We start from the raw sequence: 21453 nt of genomic DNA, 5'->3' as shown, positions 1-21453 counted from the left end.
TTTTTGGTGATATTTTCGGGATCATTAGCAGCTGCACAACAGGGTGTCAGTAACTGTACTGACAAGGAGTTGATGCCCTGTAGAGATGAATGTTGGGCAGAGGAAAAGGAGTAAGTGTTATTTCAGACAGCTCCTGAAAAATGGCCTGCATAACCAGCCAGGCTTTGTAGGACATGCAGCTATAAATGTGGGTTTCACACTTCCCACCTTATGATATGCACACATCCACTGCCTCCGTTTGTGTATTTTTCAGTTTCAGTTATTAAGTCAAGTGTGTTGGTATGGTTTACATAATCTTAGTTTACACTATTCTTGAGCCTTCTTTGCAAAATTCATGTCAGTAGTCATGCCATTCTGTGTAAGTCAGAAATAAGATCCTCTCTTTCTTTATTTTATAATGATACAGCATCCTTTGTATGGGAATCCTGGTGTGTCAATAGTATTGCTGGCAAGAGATGTCATCATGCTTAGTGATTTTTATGATGTATTGATAAAAATTGAACATCTTCTTTTCCTCAGTGGAATACTACAAACAAAGGATGCCATAAAGCACAAAGAGTGTGAAGATGAGGAGACAGAAAATAAGCCGCTCGTTTCAAATGAAATCAAAGGTAAATTGGCAGTTTTTCACTTGTTTCAGATGAAAATCTGCAGAAGTAAAGAAGTGTGATGTCCCTTGAAATGCTCATGAAACTATTGCAAATTATTTTCCACGTTCACTGTCTGTGTCCAAAAATTTCTTGACAGTAACACTTTTAGCACCATGTCCTGGTTTGGGACAAATTTAGAAGGGAACTTCCAAAGGAATGTTCCTTAAAGGGCAAAATTAGTGGCCCTTCCCCCTACCTGTTGGGGAGATTATCTTGTAATCATTAAAGCTTTTCCAAGAACTTTATCACAGTTGTAAGGATGAGTGTAAAATTAATAGCAATATTAAAAAATCTTATTTCAATGATGTTTTTCCACTGACTTTTCAAAATAGTTTATTAAAGCAGTCTGAATTGTAAAGGTATAACATTCACTTATTGCCTCAAAAAGGTATTGAAAGTTAAAGCATTTACACGTTACAGATATAATGCAAAATTAAGGTGACTTACTTAACCCAGCCTCAGTCTTGTTGAGGGTGATGGCCAGATTGTGGCTTCTCATTGATGAGACAGAAAAGTTCTCATATGGTCTCCAAAGATTTCTTCCAGTGTGGACTTTTCTTCTGTTCAGTGATTCTGTGTGGCTGTATGTACTGCTGTAGCAAAACTCTTGGCTGTTCACAGTTGGACAGATTGAAGCAGCTGTTCATTAATAAGTTTTATCCTCGTTGTTTAGAAAGAGCACAACAAGAACAAATCCAGAATATCAGTCTTATATTTGCTAATTTTTCACATGTGAACCTTAGTATCAGGCTTGTTATTAGACTAAGTCAGTGCATTGTTGCAGTGCAGCTTTGCTACAATAATTTTATTAACTGATACAAGGTCAATGCAAGTTAAGCATTTTAATTTCCCAATCTTAATTCCTTGTACTTTTAGATTATTCAGCAATTTTTTGTACAACAACAGTTTGTAAAGTTTTCATCAAAATTGAATAATTGAGTAACTCTGTTTCTTCAAGAGCTACATGTCTTGCCTTTTAAGTGAGCTCATGTCTGTAAAATGCAGGAAATTCTTTGAGACTAGTAGAGCTTGCATAAAGACAAAATTAAGGTAGTGGTTTATTTTTAAATATTAACCTGATGCATTTTTTAAATCTTAATACGTTATTTATCGGCCAGTACTTTTCAGATAGATCTGAGGCACTCTGGTGAGTGTGTAAAATTGGAGAGATTCCATCTATTGTAGGAGCTGTGAAAAAGCTGTGTTTTGAAACATGTAGTTCAGAATTCTAGAGAAAATGAATCATTATAAGAAGCAAGTCTCTAAAGCAAATAGGAGACTTTTTTGTAATTTTTAGCTATTTTGTTTCAGCAGGAAACATGCAGCTTTGATGTTAACCTTTGCATTATTTGACACAAACAAAAAAAAATCAAATAATTGGAAGCATTTTAAATTGTCTGGTATTATTCTTTTAATTGTAAGAAAACTGGCCTGATTTTGTGAAGCATTTTGAGTTTGACAAAATTGACTGTTTTTCACCAACAACCTCTGCTTGCTAGGTTCTTGGATAGTTAGATTTAGGAAAATAGAACATTTTTTTATATTATTGTCTGGAAAATTTTTCCTTTTTAAATACATAATGTTATGTTATTATGTGTTTAAGTAGGATGACACATTTAAGCTCTAAGATGAAAATGGATCATTAAGTTCTTGCTATCATAGTCATGGAAATCTCAAGATAAAATAATTGTGAATTTATGAACTGTCACTGTTGGTACCTGTGCTTGTTGTCCTGGTTTTTTGGCATGTCACTTACCTTGTTATACTTCAGCATACTTTTGCCATACTCACTTGACCAGTTCCCTACTGATAACTTTATAAAATAGGTACTGCTGTCTTCCCTTTCTTTGGAGAAAGATTATTTGGAGCTAAAGAACTCCACTGAAATCACTGCCCCTTCATACTAACTTTTTTTTATGGGCATAAATCTTGTGCTTATATATGCTAAGAGCTACACCCATGCAGGAGGCAATGAGCAGTGTTAATGGTCTCTCAATAATGCTAGAAAGTATTTGCCAATTACCTTCTATGAAATATAAGTTTATATTTTATTCTGTGATAACTCACTAAGAAGATAGAGATGAACTATCAGAGAGAAGGATAACAAGGTCACATAAAGAAGAACAATGTAAAGGAAGGTGGGCTGATGCTGAAACAAAATGTCAGCAGAGAAGACATGGTTTAGGTTTAAAAGTGTGAACTTTGTGCATCTGGCTGCTATCTCGTGGAGCTGGCAAGCAGATTTTGTTTTTTCACTTAAGTGGTTGAAGAAGCTGTTCGATGGCTAACCTCTGGTGCCGCTCAAGTTACTCTTCTTCTAAATGTTCCAGCTGAGACATAACTTGGAATGTATCTCATATTTTCTATGGCCCAGAAAGACAGATTGCCTCTCTATGGGAAGCAGGGTGTGTAGAGTGAGAAATACTCCAGAGCATGTGGGTAGGGAAAACTTTCAACTGTCTGGTATTAGAGATATAGACTGTAGCCAAAGTGGTGTGTTCTGGGCTTCCTGTTACAAGCTTACCCACACTAAATCTAAATTTCTCTTTTTTTGCTGTTGTGGTTTTATCTACCACAGGGCTAGGAACTTTTTTTTTTTTTTTCCATCTAGTTGAGTAAACTGGCACTTTACATGCTCCACTTGTGCTTTTTGCCTTACCTGTGAGGCAGATACTACACAGAGTGAGAATGTTGCTCACTGTGCCTATACCTGTGTGCTGTTGTGTGCATATATACATTTAAATGTGTGAATACAGTGTGTGATTTGCGTGGTATTTTCTTCACAGAGCATTATAGTCTACTATTTATGTGGCCCTATCAATATATTGCATGTTGTGTTAATGAAAGGAAAAAATAGCTGAACACTTACATTTTCAACTCCTGAGAGACCTTGTCTAGAAGGAAAAGATCAGAGGGTAAGGATGGGGAGGGGATTCGAGGAAACCAATTAGAAAGATACTGTTCAGTAAAATATGCTTTACATTCAGCAGAGTTGCTACCTTTCACATTCCTTTCTCATTGAGATTTTTATTAGTATTAGAGGCTCTAAGGAGCATTTGTAAAACAACAGTGAAGTGTAAAAAGACATTTAGGGAACTCTCTTTGAAGAATGAGAATGTAATGGTTAAGGAGTCTAAAAAAAATGAATGAATGGGCTGACAGTGCTGACTAAATGGCTTAAGAGTCAACTTTAGAATAATAGGCATTAATATGAAATGAGAATAAATCTTGAAAGTAGCAAAAAATTAGGCTAGAGGAGCAAAATAACACAAGCAAATGTAGTACCATCCTATGTTAGGTGTATTATAGGTCAGCCCCACTGTGCTGGTGAAAATCCATAATTTGAATTTGTGCAAATTTGTGAAAACTAGAACAGTATGGATTGGGAGAACTTGTGGTTAATAGCAGCTTCTCAAAAATGAAAGTAGAATGGAACTGCAACAGAAATTAACAATCCAAGCAAAAATAGCATAGGGATTTGTGAGTAACTGCAGGAGCCATGTCATTAAGAGTAACTTGTCATTGTGAATAACTGCATGAACCATTAGGCATTAAGAGTGTATTTTGTTGGCTGTTCCTTAAGAAGTGAATTTCAGAGGTTTTCCACAATTTTAGTTGGCAATTGGGAAGCACCTGGGCCTCAGTTCAGAGAGCAGGCATGTTGCTTTTGCACTGCCAATGGATCGAAATGAACAGGGATGTCATATGTAGTTTGACATCATTCGAGGTATGAGTCTTCGCTCTTTCCTGCTGCACACATCTGCAGGTGCTGCTTTTCTCCAGACAACAGCAGCATGTGTCTGAAGACACCCTCCCACCAGTACATTACCTTTGGGGACAGTGGGATGGGAGATCATTCCTTCCATTATGGATGAGTGAGATAAAATGCAGCATGGAGGAGTTTAATGTTATTTTCCAAACAAAACATTCAATTAAAGTGGAAGCAGAGAATTTGCAGACATTTGCGTTTTTTCCTCAGAAGAACTGAAAAACATTTTGTTGTGGATGAGCCATAAATGTTGTGTGGGCTGGAACTGTATAACTGATTCACTTGGAATTTTGTAGCAGTGCAGTGCTGCTTTTGATTTTCTAAGCTCAATCCCAAAATTAAGTTAATTCTTGTGTTGCTGTACTACTATTAAATGTGAGTGTTATTTATTGTACCAAAATATTTTCAATTGTTTGACCTTTGGTGCGTTGTGCTAACAGCTCTGATGGCATGGAATTGTGCTGTGTTGAAAGAGACTCCTTCCATGTAGGAGTAGTTATATTTATAGAGAGCCAATATAATGATAGTCATGCTACTGGAAGAACAGTCATGGCATTCATGGCATTTTACTATTCAAGCAAAACAATACAGCTTGTGTAGGGAGGCCCATGAATAGAAATAAATGTGCTTTTACCGAGACTGATCTCATCATCGACTGAGGGATTTAATTCTTGTTTCTTGCTTCCTCTTGCTGAAGATGTTGAAGAACCCAACACGCAGAGGCTTCTCTCTCAACCAGTTATCGTATCTTCTAAGTTGCAAATCCCTAGCCTACCCTTGCGCTGGGAACAGCAGAGCAAGCTCCTTCCAAGTGTAGCTGGGATCCCAGCCAGTAAAGTTTCTAAGTGGAGTACAGATGAGGTATGTTCCCCCTTTGTCTTCTATCTTACTACCACTGTCCTTGAAGGCTGATTCAGAGCTTTAGATTATCCCCAGAGAATAATACCTGAGTACTCAGAGGATTAGACTCAGCCAGACCTAATGTAAATGATCCCCAAAATGCTCATTCCACTGCCATCCAGCACCAGAAGCAGAAGTATTAATTCATATGTGTATTGATAAAAATAAATATGTATATATATATATATATAAAAGCATATTTATTGGTCTTGTAAAGAGAAGTGCTAAATGTATGGCCCCGCATATCAAGTGCTCATGGTCTCCACTTCCAACATTTAGTCCCCACACAAACATTCTGGAGGAATGGACCCGAGTGTAGGGGTCTGCATGAAGCAAGAAGCTATTTCTGGTGCATAGTTTGGATGTGGCACACTGCTTTGGAGAGTAAGAATATAGTGCAGAGAGGAATTGAATGGATATGGTCAGGCCATAATACCTGTTTTTAAGATTAGAGACTCTGTTCAGGTATGTAACAATACTTGGACAGACAGAATCTTGTCATTGCTTTACTTTCACAAGTACCTGTGACTGTTCTCTGCACCTGAGGCAGTAGGATCTCATTTATCAGAGAAAAAAGAAGCATGATTCTATGCACTTACAGGAGAAGGTGGAACACCCAATATGAGACTGTAAAAACAATAGCTAAAAGACTTTAATGTCTTACAGACTATTTTGAGAAAACATGTGTCTTACTAAATCTTTTGTTGTATGCTTTGGTGGCAGGTCTCTGAATTTATACGAAGTTTACCAGGATGTGAAGAACATGGCAAGGTGTTTAAAGATGAGGTGCGTGAATTCTATTTCAAAAAGACAGAGACAACAAAGCTTGGTAGAAATACATATAAATTAGTAGTATGAAGTGTATGGAATCATAGAATCATCAGGGTTAGAAGAGATATTTAAAATATTAGGTCTAACCCTCCAACGCAGCACTATCCCTCTAATCTCTAAACCTTAGCAACCAGCACCAGATCCAGATGCCTCTTAAACTTTTCCAAGGATGGCAACTCCACCACCTCCCTGGACAACCCATTTCAGTGCCGCATTGTTTAAAGTCAGATGCAAATGTATGGAAGATTAGGTTGGTTTTCAGGTCATGAAGTAGGAAGAAAGAAAAGAGAAAACCAATCAAGTGATGGCCAGGTGTTTTTCCAACTTTGTTCTTGCCAATTGAAATTACTTACAAAATCTGTGATTTACTACTGTTCTCTCTTGATCTGGCTGGACAAGATTTATAAGCAAGTATAAATCTTAGTTCTCCAGGATGTTAATAAGTAAAACAAAGCAGAACAGTGGTTCGAGATAACCATCTCTTAAAACTCATTGCATCTTGTCTGATCACATTTAGCTATTGATGCTCTTCCTCCTGATATAGCCAATTTATGAATGTGATTTAACTGAGCAGGAATTGAGAAGATCTGAAGGTTGTGATGAAGTTCAAAGAAGTATGTACTCACTCTGTGAGCATGCCAGGTGTGCATTTCTGTCATCTGAGAAGACTGTTTTTCCAAAGTTGTCATTAGGAATGGGTAGGGCTTTTAGATACATTAGGCCTTATAAACTAGGTTGTCTTATTTTTTTTCTGCTCAGAGGTTTGTTATTCCTGTTAATGCTTAGCTTCAAGAAGGCAGTTTGATCACAGATGCCAGAGTGATCAGGTGCTTATCCCAGCCAGATGACCTGAATGGGCAGAGTCAGTCAGCCTTTCAAGTGAAGAATAATTTTGGTGCTTAGACTTGGGAAGGCACCTCCTGAGGAAAATGCATACAGATGGCCCTGCTAATCTCCTGCAACAGAAGTTTTCAGGCTGTGCTGTAGACTGTAATGACTATCATAGCTGCTTATCAAAGGACTGAGAGGCTGCATCTCTGGGCATTTGGCACTAGCTCAGATGTTGAGCGTTTTACTATTCAAGCCTGGATCATCCCCTGTGTCTCATCAATGTATTTAGAAATAAAAGTTGGCATATTGCTAATCAAGTCAGCAAACAGCAAGTGCTGCGGAGATGCTGAATCCTTAACACTTTCTTTCTCAGAGGTGTAAGAAAATATTTCCCTTCTCCAGGATTCAGCCTCTCAGGCTTTGTCTGTGACTAGTAAATTAAATGTCCCCCACTGAGGTCAATGAGGTCATTGAGGCATGGACTGGCTGACATCAGTAGGTAGAAGATGATGGTTCAGACTTCTACTATGGAAATGAACCCTCAGCCTGCTTCTGTTAAGATGCTTCAGCTTTTTATTTGGGGGTCCCCAAGTTCAAACACTTCGAGTTCTGAGCCCACCAAGTCTGGCTTTGTGTACGAAATGAGTAGAAAGTAATTGTGGGTTACCACATGGTGCTGTTCTGACTGCAGCGTTCTGCAACTTAAGAGTGCTGGGGTGTCCTTTGCTGCATATCTGAGTCAGAAAACTTGTTTCCTAGCCCTACAAAAATTTATTCTGTTTTTATCTCAGGTTAGTATCTTTAAGGCTAAGCAGTGCTCCTATCTAACCACAGTTGCATTTTACGTATAGCTATCCAGCTTACACAAAAGTTTACCTATAGATACCTAAGTGATCCAAAGGTTACAAAGGAAATGTTGGCCCCATTGAAGCCCCTGAAGTGAGGACCCTGGGGGCTCTTCCTGTTGGGATTTAGCACTCCTGCTGAGAGAGTGATTTGCTTACAGGAGAATGTTCATTTGTAATGTTTAGTAAAATATCAACAATGCAAAGAAAAAATATTCCATGTTTTGAAATGTTCTGTTATGTTTGTGTCAAAGAGGCAGTTTTATTAGCCTGGCCCCTATTTTCATCTGGGATCAAATTAATTTCAATTTGCTATTTAGTGAGCAGAGAAGTGGTGGCCTGAAGGGGATTCCAGCTCTGTAGCTGGGAGTGAGATCCAGAAGCTTCTGCTATGGATGCTTGCATAAAAGGAATAGCTAAGATGTTTAAAAGCATTGCTGTGCTTCAGTATAGTTGAATTATACTTAATTTATCCACTTTACTTTTCAATAGGTTTTATATTGTCAGTATGAAAATGAGAACTGTTTAGCTAAAAATTAGCCAGATGGTTGTTTTCGAGCAGGAAGAAGATCATCCTGTTCTCTTAGACTAGCTGATCTGTCTAAAGGTTGAAATCAAAGCTCTCCTGAAAGCAGTTGAAAGTGCTTGTATTCAGCCAGTCCTTAACTTTGTTTGAAGTTCCTGGGACTTTTCATGTTTTCTGAAACTGTTATACTGCTGCACTGTCAGACCTATTAATAGCTTTGTGTGGTTTTCTTTTAAAGCAAATTGATGGAGAAGCATTCCTGCTAATGACCCAATCAGACATAGTCAAAATAATGAGCATTAAACTGGGACCAGCCCTAAAAATCTTTAATTCCATTCTGATGTTCAAAGCTGCAGAGAAAAACTCACACAATGAACTCTGAAGATAATGGAAAATGTGCACGAACCAGCTTTCTCCACTGGAGCTCATGTTTTATTCAAAGCACAAAGACTCACTAGAAGTGTTGAGTAAGGACTCTCAGAAAGGAAGACACTTAAGTTCAGCACTGGTGGACTATTTATATTCTCCTGGAGCCAGTACACATCTGATCCTTCTGGGAAGTGTTCAAGCTTTTGGGAGAGTACTGTGTAACAACCGAGTCAGCTGGTCTTATTTACCAAACTAATGGCGCTAATTCTCCATGGATGGTTAGGATCCCTAACTCTCTCTGGACATCAAGAAAACCTTCATTAATTATTTATGCTGTATTATATAAGGGAACGTTAATATTTTCTAAGGATTCTTGAATTGTACTTCATGTACCCATTTTACTTTTTGGAAGATTTTACTTCATTTTATCAAAATAAAAACTGATCAGCCAAAAATTAGGCTACAGGTAGCCAGATGAGACTGTTATGGCTAATGTGTATTTGTGCCATAGTTTGAAAATGAAACACTTAATGTTACATATGTGACACTTTATGCTACAGCATATTACTTTACAGATAATAAAACTGTCTGTTTGCTTGTAACAAAACAAACCTTGTTGGGGTTGAAATTATAATGCTTTTTTGATAACTGAATGTTTTTACTTTTGCACGATTACAAAAATGTTACGTGAGTTTTGCCACCAGCATCTTTAATGTATTTTATCAAAAGACCAGTATAGAGAAGGCTGCAACTGAAAAATAAAGTTTGACTTCATAGAAGATTTTTGTTTATGCTGCACAATAGAGTCCCAGCCATGTACATGGAGTCTGCATGTACATGGGGACTTCCATGTTTTTCAGAACATGGAAGAAAAGAGGAGTATTTTGAGGCAAGGAAATTAGCAGAAAAGAGATTACATTCAATCATGTCTGCACTTCCCAGTCTTCAGCACAGTTACCACAACAATGGAGAGAAACTGTGCTCAAGCTAGGACTGCTGCCCTGGTTTCATATTCAACCAAGATTTGTTTTCTCAGGGGTGGGAGAATTATTTTACTCACCACTTTCTAGCTGAAAACTCTGATTTGTAAATGAATAAGGCATATGGGGAAAGGCAAAGCACAGGGAAAAGGATACTTAAATGCTTGTGGTACACTGGCACATGCCAGGTGTAAAATACATGAAATTCACTAGGTCATTAGCAGGCTGCAGATGTCACCAGCAGGTACTGAGGTGCGGCAACCTCCTTTCTTGGAGGATTATTATAGGGGAAGTCATTGCACGTGGTATATATACACCCAAGATGTAAACAGATGCACTTTATATGGGAGAAAGCCTAGCTACCTGTATACTGAGGACTGCTCCAGAATGTTACTTTGCAAGAAGAGAGAGAAGAGTTGGATCAGGTTTTTTGGCAGCCCTCTGTTTAGTGCTGTAGTGGGCAAGTTGCTCAGCTGTAGAGCTGAGAACAGAACATACCCATTGCACAGAGCTTGGAGAATGTTACATCTTCCCACAGATTTTGTTAGGCTTTTCTTTGGCTAGAGTTCTTAAGTTTTCACTCTCTGTGTCCCTTCCAGGTCGTGACTGGTACCTGCCATAATATGAGGTGAAACAGGGTCAGTATTAAGTAAGTTGCATTGCTCTGTTGATTTCCTCCCATAGCATTGCATAAATAATATTTTTACATTTTGTTCAACATGTGTACGTTCAAATTTGCACTCTTATTGTACTACAATACAAATAAAACCTGAACTGGAGCCTCTGTTACCTTTATCTGTGCCCAAGACTCCCAGATGAACCCAGCTGCTCCTGATGGATGTGGTGTGGAGTGATTCCTCACTGTAGCTCAGTTTGGCCAGTAGTTTTAAAAGAGCAACTTAGCTACTGCTTGTGCCCTGTCCCTCAACACTTACTCCCAAAGCTCACATCCCGCTGGCCATTACAATCAGAATGCCATTTTTAGCCCTGGACTTTGTCACCAGCAGCAACTGAAGTTGCATGGGCAGATAAGTAAAAAGCCAAATTCTTCTGTTTTCTTTCATTCTCTCCTTCTGTGTAGTTTACTTTCCTTTACCCCCTATGCCTGTCCTGTGTGCCAGGTCTACAGCCTGCAATGATAACCAACAAAGAGATTTTCAGCTCAACAGAGATTACTTGGGGATGATAACACCTCCCTGAATTTTTATATACAACTACTTACAAAGTACTGTGGCTTAAGAAATGGATTTAAATTGATACTGTTTACAAGATGTAGAATAAACATCACTTGAGCCCAGTTTTTTATTCATGCAGCTATCACATACAATAATGGGGACATACATAATCCTTACTTTTGTATCCCATGTGATGAGGTAGCTGAGCATAGCCACCTCTGTTACAAAAACTACAGCCAACAAATTCACTTGGACACTAAAATCACTCATCAGACCTACTGAATCTCTGAAATGGCATTGGTTTTTGTTTTGTATTAGTGGTAGCCCAGCCCTCACACTGATAAAGGTTCCCTGCATTCCATGGGAACCATGTGAAGCCTATAGCAGGAGAGTTTGGCCATCAAATGCAGCCATCTCCTCGCATTTTGAAGGATCTCCCACTGTAATCACCACCTTGGAGTCACCCCTGCACAGCCAAAATTTAACAAAGCTTCTGAGATCTTTCAGGCTGTGTGTTTGGAGTGTTTAAAAAATCATTGTGACCACAGGTGCTGCTTTGCCTACGCTGATATTTTTGGAATTGGTGGGAGATTGGTCTCTAATAGAAAGCAGTGTTTTAATAAAAAGCCAGTTTTTATTTCTAATTAATGCAATGGTTCCTGGCTGCTGTTCCTATCACCAGGCACTTGTCCAAAGCCATGCACTGCCAGACAGTATCCCCTGGGATTTTCAGACAGGAGTTAGGAATAGAGTGCTGGGAAAGAGAGAAAGCTGTGGAAGAAGAGAGGAGAGGGCTTCTCCTCTGTGTGGGCAGAGAGAGTCACCATGTGGAGAAAGCTGATTTGTTCCGGGGAACAAATTTGGAAAGAAAATGAGGCGTTCCCTCTGCAGCACCACAGCTGTGGTTACCAATGCACATGGCAGCATCCCAGATAAGTAATTCTTGCTACTTTGAGAGCTCATCTTAGAATCCCTGTTTAGTAAATTCAGGATTAATGTTAAAACAGAATGTTAAAATGTTTAAACAGAATGTTTTAACATTAGAAAAATTAAAGAAAACAGTAAAGAGTAAGAAAGCAAGAAAACAGTAAAAAGTCATCATCCTGCAAACTGAAAATCAGGCCCACCATTTTAAACCACAAAAATTATTATATTCGGCTCTCAGCAATCGTAATATTATGAAGTAATGGTAATAAGTAAATGTTTAAATTGTGCCATTTCAAAATATTAACTATATTACCATCTAAAGCAGTGAAATGCACATGTTGATTCACGATTTTTTTAATTCTTACAATCAAAATATCTGAATTTTTCAAATGTTCCATACAGAAAAATAATACATAACGCATGAAGTAATCAAGAAAATTTTATTATCTCTAGACTGCTCTAAAATCTACATTTAAAATAATGAAACTGCTTGAGTTTTAATTTGTTTTTTAGAAGTAGCCAGTACAATAAAAAAAGGAGGTCATTACTAAACATAACTTTTAAATATACATACACTTTCACTAGAAAGAATGGCACAAAGGGATTTATTTTGATAAAATATCAAATGCTTCTGAGAGGAGTGCTGGGTGCACCATCAGATACTGGATACTTGGGTGTCTCCAGCCCTGTCTTTACCAGGGTGGGCAGGGATGCTGGGTTCCTCACTTCAAAGACCAGGGACTCCAGGAAGTTCAGTGTCCTGTGGATTCTCTTTGGGCATGGGATATCAAATACATGGAATGCAGCCACCAGCGCCGCCAGAGCCATGGTGCAGTCATTGAGCTGGGCTAACTCTTCCCTTTCTATGTACAGGGCAAACTCGCATGAATTCATGTTGAAGGGGTTTTTCACTTCCAACACTGGTGTCACTGCCTTTACCTAAATTTAAAAAAGGGTATTTCAAATGATGCCACAACATTGCTACAATGAACAGATCAGAGAAGGAAGTAAGCCTGATAACACTGCTTTGAAGTTTGGTGGTATTTCTGTGAGTATTTCTACTCAAAAGATAGGCTAATGTCATCTCTTCCCAGAAATAAGCAGAGCCACCAAAAAGCCAGGTGATGTGCAGCTGATAAAAGGAAGAGAGACCAAGGCTGCTGGTTGTCTGTATCCTACCTCCTCGTTCACTGCAGCAAACAGACTGGAGTCATCTCCAAAGACCTCTGGCAGGACTAAACATGCAGCAGTCATTTTCATATCTGTCAAAGGCAAGGATTTCTATTAAATTACAAATGAAAACCTTCTGGCACTGGAGTATCATCCTGGAAAAACAGACTGCAGCCTACGTAATAGTTAACAGCTCAGTAGTGGAGCTGTTGTTCAGTCCACTTTGAAGAGTAGTTTGTACCACAGTCAATATTTAGGCAACTCAGCTGGTAATGAACATTAGTGTCAAATAATTAATGAGACTCTGCTACTCAGTATTACAATTCAATTTTCCTCACAATAAGTAAGTTGGTCTTTGGGTTGCTTTTAGTTGAGTTTGTGAGCTGAGCAGTCTTCCTGCTCCCACTGCCCTTCCCCAAACTCATCTCTCCCCAGTAAACTGGAAGTCTGGGGAGTCCTGTTTCCAGGACTCTGCTTTGAAGGCTGTGGTACCAGCTGGTGCTGCAGAACCTCCTGGCACCTGGTACCTGCTATCCCTCTGGCTCAGCTGTTATTGACTATAACAACTTTTTTGCAGGTCAGGCTTCTGGTGTCATGTGCTTCACTGAACTTACCTTGTCATGCATTTATTGTCTAGGTGCCAGGTCAAGTTGTTTGTGAGAAAAAAACAGAAAAGTAAAGGCCTTGGGACTTTACTAAGGTATGAGTCAAAATCGCTGTGGACATGCTGCATAAGAAAAGGGGAAATTACTTACTATATCCATAGATTTCCTTGGCCAAAGATATGAAAAGAAAGTCCATAAAGGCTTTCTGGATTAGACTATTAATTGAAGAATTTTAATCTATCATGAGTACTTTTGTTTTTAATCTTAGCAAAGGAAATCCCCAGAATTTTAACCTACACTTCTTGCTTCTTTCAAAGATGACCTGGCAATAAATGGAGTGGAACTGCTATTGGACACTCATGTGTTCATATGGTGTGACCTTGGATTGATATCCTGGCATTATGCCTGTTTGACAGAAAGTGAGTCTAAGGAGGACTTCTCAAAGAGCTAAGCTTGAGCACAGGCAGCGGCAGCTGGGGAAGAATGGCAATTCTGAGTGACTGCTTGAAAAGTTTTGTCCCTGCAGGACCACACTCCCCAGACTTCTCAGACTGAAAGAGGCTGAGTGTCAGCAGGTGTTTGCTCCCCCAGAGCCAGGGTACATGGACCTCACCAGAGGTACCAGTCTGTGCCCTTTTTCCTACAGTGTGTCTCTGCAGAGATGAGGTGCCTGAAATGGTTAGTGAGAACTACTTCTTTAATTTTACTGGGGTAAAGATTATAACCATAGAAACTTGACTTGCAAAGGAAATTGTGTCTTTTTTATGAGGCTATTTCTAAAGCAGAAAATTAGTTTTCTGTGGGTATTTTTAGAAAATAATAAGCACTCGTATCTAGAAATACATACTTGTGCTCATCTAGCAATACTTATTTTAAGGTAATTACTTACTTTATCAGACCTGCAGTCTTTTATTCAGTGAAAAAAAAAGTTTCAGTACTTGACTGACTCAATTTTCCTACTAATTTAGTAGCTTTTATTCTCAATGTTTCACCATCACTCTGTATTTTTAAAGAAACCATAACATTTTTGAAATGTGTGTGCAGTACAATTGAAACTAGTTTAGTTACATAAGTAAGAACAATTATCTACAACAAAATTCTGATATTCAGAGCATAGGAGATTTGTACTGACATTTCAGAACGTCCTCCTCTGTGTGCTGCTTCAGATTTTCTTGCAGCATCATGTTAATTGGATTATTCCTCACCACATACAAGGACAATATGTTTTCTGAATAAATCTCCAAAATCTCAACTGTTTTCTTATAAATGTCCATGTGTGTGAGAAGCTGGAACTCCCTAAAAAGCTAAAAGAAAAACAAGTATTTGGTATTGCAAACCTCAAAACCAAAACTGTAAACAATGCATTCACTTTGAAGACAGGATAAAACTAGCTCAGTTAAATAAGATTATAAACTTGAGATGGTGATGTAATTTTTTTTCAAAGCAGGGAAGGAATACATCAAGTAACACCAAACAGTGACACCGGTGGTACATGTGGCACATTTAACTCAGAGTTGAGCTAATGAACCTTTTAAAATGGGATTAGTTTCAATATGAGTTAGATTAAAGAGAACATTGCTGATGGATACTTCAGTGGAAATATCCTGTGAAATACATGCCTACAGATGTATCACATTTATAACAGGATTCAATGTCATTATTAAAAATAGCTCTGTTACCTGATAAGGGCATCTTAAGAAAGGAAATTGTCTTAGAATATATTTTAAAGGTGCCTTATCACTGATCATCTTTCTCCGTATTTCTATTGTTGCATTCATTCTGTTATCCACTTCTTCCCAGTTCCTCTGAGTCTTCATATACTCTTGATTAAGCCACTTAATATGTAAATCCATTGCACTGCCTTTAAGATGAGCAGGTTCTTCCTATGAAGAAATAAAGGACAGAATTGTAACAAATTAGCATTTTTATTTGATTATTTAGCTTTTTTAGCTCATGTTATTTGATGTGACCACTGTGATTTGAGCATAGCCAAGCTCAGCAGAGAAAGGGTAGTGTGGTTTCAGTTCCAGCTTTCTGTACTCACTCTCCTAAGTTAGACTAAGGTCTGTTTTCATATAAAACTATACCTGTCAGCCAAGTTCCCCAAGCCCAAATTGTATATTTGAGGCTATTCAGGAAATTCCTGTTCCTGTGTCTGGTTTGTCTCATTGTGGTTTATTGGAAATGAGTAGTCAGTTCTAATGACAACTCAGTATTTAGCAATATTAACTCTGTATTACCAAGAGAATTTTAGTATTTTCCTCTTACCCATACAGGTTCTAAAAGCAGGACAACTAACTTTCCCATTTGTGCAGCTGGAATTTTTACCCCCAAGGAGACCAGCTGAACTAAAAGAAACTCTTATTGAAAACCATTATTTGAGCAGTTTGACTGTTAATGTTTTCAAAAAGTATTTTTGTACGTGAGGATAGTTAACAACCTTCCTCAAAATTCTCGTTATTATCCCTGATGTAATTCCAAAGCCGGTAATTACTAAGAGAAGGAGTGTCTATCCAAAGCAGTACACCAGCTGGAGTAGCCTGAGTGTGTATAGCTTATCCATCAGTGGACACAGTGAATTAGCTCACTGAAACAAGCTGAGGGACATGGAGATGCACAGTTGGTACAGTTACTATCCTCAGGCTGCGTTGCCCCTGGCTTTTCCTGTCTGTATTGTCACTGATGCAGCTGTGACTACACATGTGGGTGGCCTGTGGGTCAATGCCAGAGGGACTTAAGACACTTCAAAATGCTCCCCAGAACATTTCCGACATAGAGCTGTGAAATGCACAATATCCCAAACCACTTTGCAGTGCTCTGCATGTGCAATTAAACTTTCCATTTTAATTAACATCCCTCTTTGAAATCATGCAGATGTTCCAAGAATGGTTGCACAGAGTACACAATGAAAAACCTGCCTGTCTCCTAGTATATATCCATAGATACCAATAGCCATTGGCATCACAGAAGAAAATAAGTTCTGCATGCAGGACAGTTACCTAACTTGACCCCTGCACGACTCCCTGGCCCTTGCAAGGGTTCTGTATTAGCACAGTCTGCACTCTTTCTAATAGGGGATTTTAGTCTTCATTGTGTTACAGCAGTAGTGTTGTATGAGTTTGCGGGCCCCAGGTTGGGCAACTCCCTGGGGGCTCCCCTGGCAGGGGAGACCCTCCTGGAGCAGTTCTGTGTCAGGAATGAGAGATGCCTTGAACTTTTTTGGTCTTCAGCTTCTGTTTATCGTTGTTATCAAAACTTCAGCACACTGTCTGCATCAGATTCTGCATGCAGGAGAAACAGCACAAGAATGGCTAACAATCTCTTTTTACAAGGCCTTTTAAGTCTAATCAAAAACTAAACTACTCAATTAAGAAGTGACACCTAAATTATTTTCCTTTCTAATCCAATAACTGACCCCTAAAGACCTGCAATGCAGATTTTTCTACCCAATTACACCCACCTAAACCCAAGAAGAAGAAAGAAGAAGAAGGAAGTAAAATGAACTCGAGACAACACCCTATATCCCCCATCTTGAACCCATCTATAACATACTAAAAATCCTAAAACCTAAATTTCTCACCCATGTGACATACTACACTACTCTCTACAATCTCTATAATCTATATCACACTTATGTGGTTTCTAGTTTACCTTGAGGCTTTAGAAGTTTTCTCCATGAATGATGGTCAAAGTCAGTGCTCCCCTGGGGGTCAGGACACCCCAGAGCAGAGAGAGAAATGTTCCAGGTGCCCTGGGTTTCCACAGTGTTGTGATCAGCTTGGGTAGGCAGTCCTGGCCTCTCCTCAGAGGACAGGAGCAGAGGTGGGGAGACAATTTAGTACCACACCCTCCCCACCTGCCTGGGAGAGGTGCTGGGAAAAAGTATAAATGATGAGTATAGGTGAGTTCATCAAGACTTCACTACACTGGGGTTTGTGGACTCCCAAACTTTATATTTAATAGCCTTCAGTCTTTATAGTTATACAGCCTTCAGTAGATTTTTTTTCTCCTTCAATTACTTCTCCCAGTCACTTTTCCAACTCTCATAAAATCATACTTTCCACAAAATCTTGCCTTAAATGTGGCAGTTTAACTATATGCTGTCAGAGGAAATGCATTTATTTGTTTTTCTCCTGCTACTTCTGCTTCCTAATTATCATACTGCATTCAATACCTATTCACCATCTCTATGCCACTATAGTTTTACAGATGTGTCATATTCTGTCCTCATCCATCTCTTTTCCAGCCGAGACCATCCTAAGCTATTTAATCATTCCACATATGAAAGCTTGTCCATACTTTCAATTATCCTTGTTACTGTCATCGCAAGTTTTCTGATTTCACTGTAATCTTTATGAAATAGGTGCAGTATAACTTAAAGTACTTGTTGAGATATACTGGGACACCACAGGGGCATACAGTGGAACAATGCATTGCCTTTTGTTCCTTTCTTAAATAATTCTGTGTAATCAACATTTTTTTTTTTTTTTGGACTGCTGCTTAGTATTGTGCCAGATATTCTTTGGCCTAGTACAAAAATAGCATTTGTGAATGGTACTAATAAGCTCAGAGCTCATCACTGTAAGTGTTGCTACGATTGGATTTTCTCCTTGTGCCTTATTTTCCATCTATCAGAACTGAATTTTATCTGCTGGGTTTTTTTCCCCTGGAATGGGGTCCTCCTGCAATTCTTTGGTCTTTACTATCCTTGATAGCATCATAAAATGCAATCTGCCAACTAGTCTACTTTTCCCATGTCATTTAGAAATATACTGAACTGCTTAAACTAAGCATTCATAATCTTTTCCACTGTAAACCCCAACCATTTCTGCATAGCCTTTTTTGTTCTATCTTTTAACTGTTTATCCATTCAAGGACCTTCCTGTTTATCCCCTCAGATTATATCCTCTAAGAGCCTTTGAAAGGCATGTGCTAAAATCTCTTCTGAATTTAAAGTAAACTATATCAGCTGGATTGCCTGTGTCCTCAGGGTTGTTGAATACTTCAAAGAACTAATGAATTTGTGAAGAATCAGTTCTGTTTACCAAAAGTTTGTTGATTCCTTCCTAATGTGTTAATCTCTTGGGTCTGCATTACAGTTCTTGCCAACTTGGCCAGTGAAGACAGAAGGTTTCTTGGTCCATATGTTCTCTAGCTATCTCCTGAAATTCTAAAAACTGGCATCAAATTAGTTACCTCCAATTATCTGAGAAAAATTGTATGTCACAATTTAAAAATTACCTGTTTTATCCTTGGACACCACTGAAAACTTTGTGCAAGTACTTGATCCTGGAAATGTGGTAGTGCTCACTTTAGTGAAATATTCTGTCCCCTTTACTGACATGCCAGTCTTGAAACAGATGCCCTGACACTGCCCATGATGAATGGTCTCAGTAATGTGATCATCTGAACTCACCTACTAAGAATCCTTGCAAAATTTCTCTAGTTTTTCTGGTATGACTTTATATTCTGCCAGCCATCCTGTACCTAGGGAGTGCACCTTGAGCACTCCTGTCCCTTAGCAGAATCAGGCTTCCTGCTCATCCTGGGTGAGAAAGCCTTTATAACCAGTGCAGAAAAGGCAGAAAGCCACAGAAAAGATCCACCAGATCACTCAGAGTCATCAAGAGTTTTGTTTTGCTGCTGGTGTGTCGTCTCTGCAAGCTTCCTGCATCAGCCTTTGATGGTTTCTGGTATGAAATTTATATTGATTACTGCTATGAATACCATCCTAGTATCCACATATTCCCAACTGGGCCATTCAGCTATTCCTTAACCTGCTAACTTGTCCTTGGACAGGCTGTCCCTTGCTTCACTGTGACTAGTACACAGAACCAAGGGATGACCCATTCTTGTCAGTTTCAAGATACCCACACTTTCTCACACACACAAACTTGGGCAGTTGTTAGGGCTTTTAAAATTACATTTATGTTTTTATGCTGTGCAAGAGCTAGCTTGAAGTCTCTGACTCCAAAAAGCTCTTTCACTACTGGTTTCTCCTGTGGGTCTGCTTTCAGGCCTCCTGCCAATAAAGGAGGAACTTCTTCAGCCAGCTGATGTGGAACATGGTGGCTCATTCCCTGAGGGTCTGACACATTCAGTATCTTACTTGCAGAGACAAGAAAGCAAAACAACTCAACCCAGTGTGCTGCAACCACAGACTGACTGACTAGGCTGCTTAGAAACAAAAACCAAGAGGAAGTTGTGACCTTTACGCCAGCTTCTCTACAGCCCCCTTGTCAAGGCAAACACTGCTTGATTTGATGGTCTTTCCCTGTGGTCAGCTCTGTCCTTGAGACCTAGTTTACTTGATTATATTATTAATTAGCTAAAGAAGACCATTTGACATTTTCATCAGTGGCAATGGCAAGTTATCAATAGAAATATGGCAGTAGTATAAGGAAGAATTGCTATCATAGCTATTTATTAGGGGAGAAAAATAGCAATGGAAGGCCAAACTTCATAGTGTAAATCATCTGTTATCTGGGAGTAATACAAGCAGAAGTCAGTTAGAATTGGTTGCCTCGTCTTAAAGCAATCACTATCTGTAATCTTTCCAACTTCTTTGATTGTGAATAAATTGACTTTTAAGGTAAGTGGAAAGGTGAGAGGTGGCTTTCTTTTGGTGGAAATAAGTTATCTCAGCAGCACCCATTTGATTGGAGAATGATTCCAAGTATCGTTTAGAATATGTTATAGCTAACTTTAATATTGCAGGAGGAATCTGGATTTGGGAAGCTGGTTACTGAACTGACTTACCAGTCCACCACTTGCTTATTTAGGAAGGACTCTAGATGCTCTCCACTTCAACCATCACAGTGAGAAAGCCAGTTTCAGCACAGCAATATTCCAGTAAAATTTGACCATAAGGTTAAAGCTCCGTTATTTTGATAATGTGCAAAACCAATCCTATCTAGACCAAAGCTGGGATGTCTTATCTCAGTATCTGAAGAAGCCACAGCTAACAGTTCAGCACGTATACCAGACAGAACTAAAAAAAAATAGCCTCATTAAATGAGGAGTCTTTACTTCTTGAGGTCATCCAACCCCTCTGGCCAGATTTTCAGTTGTGTCACCAGTAAGATCCATTTTAGTTGCAACAATAAGAATGTTAATTGGTGATATTTCATTATTTTTGTATACAGAACTTTGTCTTGTTTAGCAATGTACATGCTCAGTTTATAATGTAAAGGGTTTCCTTTCTTTTTAAACAAAAACATTTTGATTAAAAAAAAATTCTGGAACAAACAAAAATCTATCTCAGTGTCTTTAAATAAGAAGCTGCCTTATCATCGCAAGCTTATGAAAAGGGCAGCAGAACAGAAAAAAAAGGCAAAAGGAAAGGAAGTTAATGAGGTAAGCAGAGGATACCCAGTACCTGTCAGAGTAACCTAACCCTAGCCTGCCGGATGGTCCTGCCAAGGCTCCTACTCATTCTGTTGGATTCACACTCAAAGGGTGACAGCAGTAGAGAGCCCATCCCTTAGTTCCCATGCCCGCAAACGCTCTTGACTTCTTGGCATCTCAGGTATCTGTGACTGAAGACTCCCAAGTCTGGGAGGCACACAGGTTGTAAGGCTCTTTACGTACACTCCAGATGCCTTTTGACTGTGACTCCCCACCTGCTATTCACTGTTCTACTTGGAACCATATACAAGCAGATTGTGTTAAGATGCTCACATTAAAGCAAAATACATACAAACAAAAAACTACTAGACTCCAAATTCCTAATTCCTCCCATCTCCTGAAGCAAGAGGATAGTCATTTGATTGGAGGCAGATTTCTAAATAAAGGCCCGATTCCTAAATGTCCTTTTGATGGATCTTGATTCTTCCCAAGATCCAAGATTGTATTAGCATCATCTTGTAAAAAAAC

General features: G+C 38.9%; 2 protein-coding genes across 5 annotated transcripts in view; one reads left to right on the top strand and one right to left on the bottom strand.

Annotated features, from left to right (window-relative positions):
• L3MBTL3 (L3MBTL histone methyl-lysine binding protein 3) overlaps positions 1-10480 on the top strand; it is a 77269-nt gene extending 66789 nt beyond the window's left edge. For all 4 annotated transcript variants that reach the window (XM_053939233.1, XM_053939232.1, XM_053939234.1 and 1 more), the window contains exons 19-22: positions 520-611; positions 5117-5280; positions 6043-6105; positions 8591-10480. In XM_053939233.1, the coding sequence (XP_053795208.1) occupies positions 520-611; positions 5117-5280; positions 6043-6105; positions 8591-8734 (463 nt within the window). In that variant the 3' untranslated portion in view covers positions 8735-10480. The remainder of the gene's footprint in view (positions 1-519; positions 612-5116; positions 5281-6042; positions 6106-8590) is intronic.
• Positions 10481-12228: 1748 nt separating this feature from the next.
• SAMD3 (sterile alpha motif domain containing 3) overlaps positions 12229-21453 on the bottom strand; it is a 36575-nt gene continuing 27350 nt past the window's right edge. Inside the window, exons 7-11 of the mRNA XM_053938608.1 lie at positions 15919-15936; positions 15258-15461; positions 14711-14882; positions 12983-13065; positions 12229-12742 (exon numbers count right to left, since the gene is read on the bottom strand). Coding sequence (XP_053794583.1) covers positions 12425-12742; positions 12983-13065; positions 14711-14882; positions 15258-15461; positions 15919-15936 — 795 coding nt within the window. The 3' untranslated portion in view covers positions 12229-12424. The remainder of the gene's footprint in view (positions 12743-12982; positions 13066-14710; positions 14883-15257; positions 15462-15918; positions 15937-21453) is intronic.

The sequence above is a fragment of the Vidua chalybeata genome, chromosome 3, assembly GCF_026979565.1.
Source record: "Vidua chalybeata isolate OUT-0048 chromosome 3, bVidCha1 merged haplotype, whole genome shotgun sequence".
Taxonomy (NCBI): domain Eukaryota; kingdom Metazoa; phylum Chordata; class Aves; order Passeriformes; family Viduidae; genus Vidua; species Vidua chalybeata.
The sequence above is the reverse complement of the archived record's forward strand: the minus strand, read 5'-3'. Positions and strand labels throughout refer to the sequence as shown.